General features: G+C 39.4%; 1 protein-coding gene across 1 annotated transcript; it reads right to left on the bottom strand.

The window, feature by feature from the left end:
- Positions 1–6,733: 6,733 nt before the first annotated feature.
- On the bottom strand, positions 6,734–9,031 carry LOC125861504 (uncharacterized). The gene is made up of 4 exons (XM_049541387.1): positions 8,716–9,031; positions 8,000–8,325; positions 7,243–7,570; positions 6,734–7,005 (listed from the first exon to the last, which is right to left on the bottom strand). The coding sequence occupies exons 1-4, from the start codon at positions 9,029–9,031 to the stop codon at positions 6,734–6,736; spliced, it is 1,242 nt and encodes a 413-aa protein (XP_049397344.1).
- Between the last annotated feature and the right edge of the window lie 471 nt (positions 9,032–9,502).

The following is a 9,502-nucleotide window of genomic DNA, read 5'->3' as shown; positions in this document are numbered from 1 at the left end:
CATCACAATACACTACGTACCCTTCCATGCCTTTTGGAAGTAGATATACAGGTGTAGAAGTCAATTTATTGTTCAGTTCTTGGAAGCTTCTTTCACATGTATCGGTCCACTGGATCTTGACTTCTTTTTGTGTTAGTTTTGTTAATGGTGCGGAAATAGAAGCAAATCCTTCAACAAACCTTCTAGAATAACCTGCCAGCCCAAGGAAACTACGAACCTCCGTAGGTGTTGTAGGTCTTGGCCAGTTCTTCACAGCTTCTATCTTTTGGGTATCAACCCTTACTCCTTCATCAGATACAATATGACCCAAGAATGCCAAAGATCTTAACCAAAACTCACATTTAGAGAACTTTGCGTACAACTTTCGATCACAAAGAATCTGTAACACCTGCCGCAAGTGATTAGCATGGTCCTCTTCAGATCTTGAATACACCATAATATCATCTATAAATACTCTCACGAACACATCCAAAAATGGCTTGAACACCCTATTCATCAAATTCATAAAAGCTGCTGGTGCATTTGTTAGCCCAAATGACATAACTAAAAACTCGAAATGACAATACCCTGTTCGAAAATCCGTCTTGGGTATATCTTGATCTCTGACCCTCACTTGGTGATAACCCGACCTCAAATCAATTTTTGAAAAGCACTTAGCACCGTGTAACTGATCAAACAAATCATCATTTCTTGGGAGGGGATATTTGATCTTAATCGTTACCTTATTCAACTGTCGGTAATCAATACACATTTTCAATGAGCCATCTTTCTTGCGTACAAATAAAACTGGTGCTCCCCAAGGGGACATACTAGGCCTTATAAATCCTTTTTCTAACAAATCATTTAATTGTTCCTTCAACTCCCGTATTTCTACCGGGGCCATTCTATATGGAGGTATGGAGATAGGTTGAGTATCTGGAATTATATCAATACCAAACTCTACTTCTCGTTCTGGAGGCAAACCTGGAAGATCTTCAGGAAATACATCAGGAAATTCATTTACCATAGGAACAGATTGAAGAGTTGGTGGATCTGTATCTATATTTCTTACTCTTACTAAATGGTATATGTAGCCTTTGGACATCATCTTCTTCGCCTTAAAATAAGATATAAACTTACCTCTTGGCGCCCCAATATTACCTTTCCATTCAATGACTGCCTCTTTTGGAAAATGGAAATGCACTAGCTTAGTTCGACATTCTACTGTAGCATAACAAGAAGCTAACAAATCCATACCCATGATGACATCAAAATCAACCATTTCTAGTTCAACAAGGTCAGCAATTGTATTACGACCACAAACAGTTACTATGCACTTTCGATAGACTCTTCTAACTATAATAGATTCACCAATCGGTGTAGACACTTCAAATGGTTTAACCAATAATTCTGGTGTTCTTTTGAACTTTGCAGCAATCAATGGAGTGACATATGATAATGTAGACCCCGAACCAATTAATGCATATACATTATGTGAACAGATGGATTATGTACATGTAACCACATCCGGTGAAGCCTCCAAATTTTGTCGATTCCCTAGGGCAAACGTGCGATTCTGAACTCCACTAAAACTAGCTGCCCCTCTAACACCTCCACCACGACCTGCAGGCTTTATGCACCCCTGCCTAAAGAAGGAACTGATGAAGACGATGCAACAATCGATCCAGCAGGTTGTGCTATACCACCCATGCCCCTTTGAGGGCAATATCTCATCATGTGTCTCGGTGTACCACACCAAAAACAAGCATCTGTCCCAAACCTACATGTGCCTAGGTGATTTCTCTCGCATTGTATACAAATTTGTCGAGGAGGTCTTGATTGGCTCATAATTCCCTGCCCTTGGTGCCCCACTATTTTTGAGCTATGGCTTTCACCTCTTTGCCCAAACTGATCGCCCCTAGACCCTCGGGGTGGAGCACTAGCTGTAGAGTAGGAAAATGATGTCCTAGGCGGTCTATTAGAAAACCGAGGCTTAAACTCACCTTGAGATTGGGTAAACTGTCCCGTAGATTTGGCCCTCTTGGACTGCCCTATTTCCGACTCTTGTGCCCTTTTACTTTGCCTTTGATCATCCAACTTTTGTGCAAAATCTTGCATCCTCGCTATATCCATATCTTTATTCAAAGAAGCAATGGTACAATCTCTAACCAAATATGAATCTAATATGTCCACATATCGATGAACTCTATCCTCCATGTAGACACTACATTAGGAGCATATCTGGATAAAGAATTAAACTTGAGACTGTACTCCCTCACGCTAATATTCCCTTGGTGGAGATTTAAAAACTGATCAGCACGGGCCTCTCGGATCTCCAATGGCAGATAATGGTCAAGAAATGCCTTTTTGAACTCTTTCCAACTAGCTAAAGGTGCATCTGTAACCCTTGATTGCTTCCAAGCTTCATACCATAATATAGCCATACCCCTGAGTCTATATGTTGCTAGCTCAACTGCTTCTTTACCACTTACGTGCATAACATCCAAAGTTCGTTGAATATGATCAATAAAGTCTTGCGGATTTTCTTTAGGATCTGACCCGGTGAATGATGGAGGGTCCAAATTAAGAAAATCACGTATCTGCGTACTAGCAGCCCTATCTGCACCACTCGTACCTGCAATTGGACCTTCTTGCCTTTGCCCTTGGCCAGCAACTATACGAGTCAATAATTGGATTGCATGCATTCTTTAAATCTTGCTCAGTAGTATTAATAGGGGGTTCTCGAGGTGCTGCTTCCCTCCTTAAATCATCTGGAGATGGAGGAGTCGGGGAAGTCTGTGATAGAGACTCATTTTGAGCCTCACTTTGATCAGCTCGTCTAGGTAATGATTGGCTACTCCCTTCTCCGGCAGCCACATCTATTTGCTTGCCTGTATTTTTACTCCTTCTCGTAACCGACATCTTTACTCTAATAAAACAATTTAGAGGTTAGATATAATCCACCTACAATATGGCTCTATCGCACGATCTAGAAGATGAAACAACAGAAACAACTCCAACATGTCCCGTAGCCTCCTGTTTATAGATGTGGTGCACAACACATCCATAAGCAAGACTCTACATAGACACGGCCTTGTAGACTCCCTAGGACGACCTGCTCTGATACCACTTTTGTCACGCCTCAGATCTGATTAAGACGGACAGGCACCCGATGTCTAAATGGCCCGGGAGGACCAACTTACAACCTGCACTTACCATACATTTAACTATGATAACTATGAAGCTATGACAAGCTTATATGCCCTGTAGTGATAAAAGACCGACATAGATAGACCCAAAACTTATGTACAACACTTGGCCGTGGAGGCCACAATTGTTAAGAGACAAGACACAACCAAACTTTATACATTAGTCTACAAAGCCTCTTCAGGGTAGACAACATTAGTTTATGTCGGGACAAGGCCCCGCCTTACCCTTAACTACTATACGGTAAAAAAAAGATGCCAAAGACTCGATTAAGCCCCGAATCAACTTGGAGCTCACCAATAGCAGCTGAGTGTCTTGTGCTCCTACTGGGGAGGTCTACTAGCTGGAGTACCTGTGGCTGCAGCATGAAATGCAGCGTCCCCCGAGAGGGACGTTAGTACGAAGAATGTACTGAATACGTAAGGCAATGACATATGTAAACAAAAGCTCAATTGAAATCAAGTATCAACATGTAAATGCATAGATCAGATTAAAGATAACCCTAGTTGCTGTTTTGGGATCATGTACATTATATTCTGTTCCGTAATTTTCTTTACATTGCGATCTTTGTAAAGCATGTGATACAAATAACCAACTGATCAATGGTAAAAGAGGATGACCCATGCTAGGCATTTTAACCCCTGAGATGCTGTCCTCAAATATATAAATTTGGGATCGATCCATGCTAGGATTTTGCCCCTGGGCTGCCACCCTTACACATATACCGCTTCATATAGTTTCTTTAATCTTTAATATTGTTATTTTTGTGGTCATAATTATTTTTGAGCATCAGAACTGTGGATCAGTAGTAGGAAACATGTGAATATGCACTTAGGGCAGTAACAATAACACAAGATGGAAATGTAACACTAATGAATTACATAAGAGCTCAAATGACACAATGGACCTCATTTGATTGACAGGGGGAATCACAAAGCTACTGCTGAAATTACCCTTTGCTCATACCAATACTTGGAAAAGTAAAGATGCACATATATTGAAGCAATTCAACACACTAAGGAGAGGGGAAATATTGTTAGCTGTGTTTGGGATTGTACGCTGCCACTATGTGTCTTTTACTGGAAAGAGAACTTAGGAAGCTCACTTGTTGGTAATGACACAAGCAGAGTTCATGCCAAAGAATATAGAATAGAATAGCCTTACATACCTTGCTGTACCACTCAGATAGTACGATGAATTACCTCCTTCCTTTCCGATTATTAATCTACAATGAAATAAGTAACACAACTAATATTAGTAGCTAACCAACATATTGGGCTACTTAAACTTGGAAAACAGTAATCAGGCAGCAAACCCATACTTACCAAACCGATGGTATGCATTCCACCCCTTCTCCTTTAATAACGTCATATACTATATGACCTTCTAATAAGGTCCCCTGAAACTCCTCGGGCTTTATAACATATGCAAAACAATATACAAAGGGGTTGCAGGCAGCAAGCTCATGCAACGTCCAATTAGATGATACGTTACTGCACCCTTTACCGTTTTATCCTTTAATAAGTTCTCATGACTTCTGCACATGCCTCCTTTTGTTACTATACACAAATCAGTTTCGAAATATCAGAACGTGGCAGTAGCAATATGAACTCACGATTTTCGATCTCTGTCCCTTGAGCATCCAACTAACATTACATTTAAAATGCTCAAATGGGCTAACAATTGAGTTAAAGGGGACTCCCCTCCATGGCTGTCCCAACATGCACAATCAACCAGAACATTCCCCAATCTCACACCATGTAAAAGGAACAATTCTCAGCTCATTAACAAATACCAAATCCCCTAACCGATTCAAGCACAAAAGAGGGATGAAAATTTCAGTAACTCACCTTATTGGACAGCAACCTCACTTGCTAACTTCAAGGTTTAGGTTGTCTTTTCCAAATTATCTTAAGGTTAAATCAGTTCCTCTTCTTGAATTTCTTAAGATGGGAGATGTTACACCAACTTGTACTTTAAAAATAAAGGGTTTTCTAAGATTTTTAATGGTGATCTTGCAGGCCAGCACTTTGGAGCTTCTAGGGTTTCTTTTTGGGAGTAAATTGCTGTAGAACAAGTGAGAGATATATGAAATGAATTTCATTCTCTTAAGGGTCCTTTATGGACGTTTTTACATTAAGAAATATGTAGAAATATCTAGTCCCTCACTTTAAGTTAGCAGGTTCATCACTCCCTTAATTTCTGCCACAAGTTCTTTAAGTAGCTGCATCACCTAGTTGCCCTTTTCTTTTAAAATGCAGTCCACATATTTCCTAAGTAGGTGCATCACCTACTCACCACTTATTTAAGTAGATCAACAGTTAATCTACCATTAAGAACCTATGTGATCCTTTCTACGTAAGCTACACATGTACGTAAGTAACTTAATTACGTAAGACATCCGAATCAATAGCTTAAGCAAGTAGGTTGATTACAGTGACAAATTATACTTTACTTACTCTATTTAGCCTCAAACCTCTTTCGAATATTGTCAAACCTATTTCGAACCCTCACTACTCACATAGTACTAGTATATGCAAAATATGAGATGTTACATCCTCCCATCCTTAGGAACATTCGTCCTCGAATGTTTGCCTAATTACTCAGCTCCAATCAAGTTCAATCAAGCCTATGTTGAATTCTACTGTTAGCCACATAATACGCACAAACTTATACTTACTTGTTACTGTCTCAACTCAGCACTTTGACCCTTCTCCTCGGATTGAAATAAATGAGGATATTTGGACTTCATTTCTTCTTCGGCCTCCCATGTAACATCTCCAACTTGTTGGTTTCTCCATAGTACTTTTACAGAAGCTACTTCTTTATTTCTTAGTTTCTTAACTTGTCGATCCAAAATTGCTATGGGTACTTCTTCGTAAGTGAGATCTTCTGTAACGTGTACATCTTCTGGGTCGCCTATGCATTTTCGAAGCATTGAGACATGAAATACTGGATGGACTGTGGAGAGCTCTTGAGGTAGCTCTAACTCATACGCGACTTGACCAACTCTTCGAATAATTTTATATGGCCCTATATAGTGCGGACTCAACTTCCCCTTTTTACCAAATCTCATTACCCCTTTCATTGGAGATACCTTCAAAAATACCCAATCTCCTCTGAAAAATTCCAGTCCTCTCCTTCTATTATCTGCATATGATTTATGTCGGTTTTGAGATGTTGCTAATCGTTGTTGTATCACCCTAACTTTTTCCATAGCTTGATGAACAAGATCTGGCCCAAATAAGGCAGTTTCGCTAGCTTCAAACCATCCGATCGGTGACCTGCACTTTCTCCCATATAACGCTTCATATGGTGCCATTCTGATACTTGAATGGTAGTTGTTGTTGTAAGCAAACTCAATAAGCGGCAAATGATCATCCCAACTACCTTTAAAGTCTAATATTCAAGCTCGCAACATATCCTCAAGTGTTTGGATTGTACGTTCTGCCTAACCATCCATTTGAGGGTGAAAGGTTGTGCTTAAATTCACTTGCGTTCCCAAACTCTTCTGAAATGACTTCCAAAAGTTTGCGGTGAATTAAGCTCATCTATCAGATATGATAGAGATTGGCACTCCATGTAGACGAACTATCTCTTTAATATACAAGTTTGCATACTCTTCAACTGTATAAGTAGTCTTGACCAGTAAAAAGTGCGCTGCTTTGGTGAGTCTATCAACAATCACCCTTATGGAATCAAACTTCCGAAATGAACGAGGCAAACCAGTGACAAAATCCATATTAATCATATCCCACTTCCAAATTGGAAGTTCTATACACCGCATATAACCTCTAGGCTTCTGGTGCTCTACTTTAACTTGTTGACAATTTGGACATTGAGCTACAAATTCTGCAATGCTCTTCTTCATGTCACCCCACCAATATACTTCTTTCAAGTCATGATACATTTTTGTTGATCCCGGATGGACAGAATATCTTGAATGATGTGCTTCCGTCATAATTCTCCTTCTTAGTCCATCAATGTTAGGTACACACAATTTGTTTTGGCATTGAAGTACTCCCTCTTCTGTAATCTCAATTGCCTTTGACATACCGTGTTGTACATTCTCCTTAAGCTGTAATAGGATAGGATCCGTGTACTGCTTTTCTTTCACCTCCGCTACAAATGAGGATTCTGCAGCATCTTGCACAATAATTCCTTCATCTGGAGATTCAAGAAGGCGAACCCCCAAGCTAGCTAATTGACGTAGATCTTTAGTTATTTGCTGCCTTCCTATGGACTGTTCATAAGTGTTTTCCATCATTTTACGACTTAAAGCATCAGCTACAGCATTTGCCTTCCCGGGATGATACAAGATATCAATGCCATAATCTTTTAATAACTCAATCCACCTTCGTTGCCTCAAGTTCAGATCCCTTTGCTTAAAGATGTATTGCAAACTCTTGTGATCAGTATATATATCAACGTGAACACCATACAAGTAGTGGCGCCATATCTTCAAAGCAAACACAACTGCTGCTAGCTCTAGATCATGGATTGGATAGTTTTTCTCATATGACCGCAACTGCCTTGAGGCATAAGCTATCACCTTACCATACTGCATCAACACACATCCTAAGCCCACTCCCGATGCATCACAATACACTACGTACCCTTCCATGCCTTTAGGAAGTACCAATACAGGAGTAGAAGTCAATTTATTCTTCAGTTCTTGGAAGCTTCTTTCACATGTATCACTTCACTGGATCTTGACTTCTTTTTGTGTTAGTTTTGTTAATGGTGCGGAAATAGAAACAAATCCATCAACAAAACTGCTATAATAACTTGCCAGCCCAAGGAAACTACGAACCTCCGTAGGTGTTGTAGGTCTTGGCCAGTTCTTCACAGCTTTTATCTTTTGGGTATCAACCCTTACTCCTTCATTAGATACAATATGACCAAATAATGCCACAGATCTTAACCAAAACTCACATTTAGAGAACGTTGCGTACAACTTTCGATCACGAAGAATCTGTAACACCTGCCGCAAGTGATTAGCATGGTCCTCTTCAGATCTTGAATACACCATAATATCATCTATAAATACTATCACGAACACATCCAAAAATGGCTTGAACACCCTATTCATCAAATTCATCAAAGCTGCTGGTGCATTTGTTAGCCCAAATGACATAACTAAAAACTCGAAATGACAATACCGTGTTCGAAAATCCGTCTTGGGTATATCTTGATCTCTGACCCTCACTTGGTGATAACCCGACCTCAAATCAATTTTTGAAAAGCACTTAGCACCGTGTAACTGATCAAACAAATCATCAATTCTTGGGAGGGGATATTTGTTCTTAATCGTTACCTTATTCAACTGTCGGTAATCAATACACATTCTCAATGAGCCATCTTTCTTGCGTACAAATAAAACTGGTGCTCCCCAAGGGGACATACTAGGCCTTATGAATCCTTTTTCTAACAAATCATTTAATTGTTCCTTCAACTCCCGTAATTCTGTCGGGGCCATTCTATATGGAGGAATGGAGATAGGTTGAGTATCTGGAATTATATCAATACCAAACTCTACTTCTCGTTCTGGAGGCAAACCCGAAAGATCTTCAGGAAATTCATTTACCACCAGAACAGATTGAAGAGTTGGTGGATCTGCATCTATATTTCTTACTCTTACTAATTGGCATATGTAGCCTTTGGACATCATCTTCTTCGCCTTAAAATAAGAAATAAACTTACCACTTGGCGCCCCAATATTACCTTTCCATTCAAGGACTGCCTCTTTTGGAAAATGGAAATGCACCAGCTTAGTTCGGCATTCTATTGTAGCATAACAAGAAGCTAACCAATCCATACCCATTATGACATCAAAATCAACCATTTCTAGTTCAACAAGGTCAGCTAATGTATTACGACCACTAACAGTTACTATGCACTTTCTGATAACAGCAAGGTTAAGGGAGATCACAAATAGAGAATTAAATATTAGAATGCGGAAGCACAAAGAAAAGAAACAAAAAAACTAAATAAAGATATGGGAAATTCGAAGGAAAGATCCACGAATTTCCAAAGATTAGATGTTCTAAGGCCTTGAAAAGATCCAAGTAACAACGTATAGATTTATGGAAGAAATCTAACGCCTTTACTTGAGAAAACGAATCAAAACGATAGATTCGGATCTTGACCGCTTTATGAGTAACTAAAGACAATAATTAGTATGTAGAAACTAATCACCTTCTAAAGAATACCAAAAAGAAACCAAAGATATCACAAGAAGAAGTTACTTTATACCTTAAACTATGAAACTAGTAAAGGTTTAAAGATAAATTCTCAAAGAACAAGTCACAAAGGT

The sequence above is a fragment of the Solanum stenotomum genome, chromosome 4 (assembly GCF_019186545.1).
Source record: "Solanum stenotomum isolate F172 chromosome 4, ASM1918654v1, whole genome shotgun sequence".
NCBI lineage: Eukaryota > Viridiplantae > Streptophyta > Magnoliopsida > Solanales > Solanaceae > Solanum > Solanum stenotomum.
Note: the sequence above shows the minus strand (reverse complement) of the source record. Positions and strands in the feature narration are given on the sequence as shown.

Coding starts and splice junctions, on each gene's coding strand:
- LOC125861504 (XM_049541387.1), bottom strand. CDS start 9,031: ATGGTTGATTTTGATGTCATAATGGGTATGGATTGGTTAGCTTCTTGT. Junction 7,571..7,999: donor GACCTACAACACCTACGGAG/GTTCGTAGTTTC, acceptor TACATCTTTAAG/CAAAGGGATCTGAACTTGAG. Junction 7,006..7,242: donor TAAGGAGAATGTACAACACG/GTATGTCAAAGG, acceptor ATTGTCAACAAG/TTAAAGTAGAGCACCAGAAG.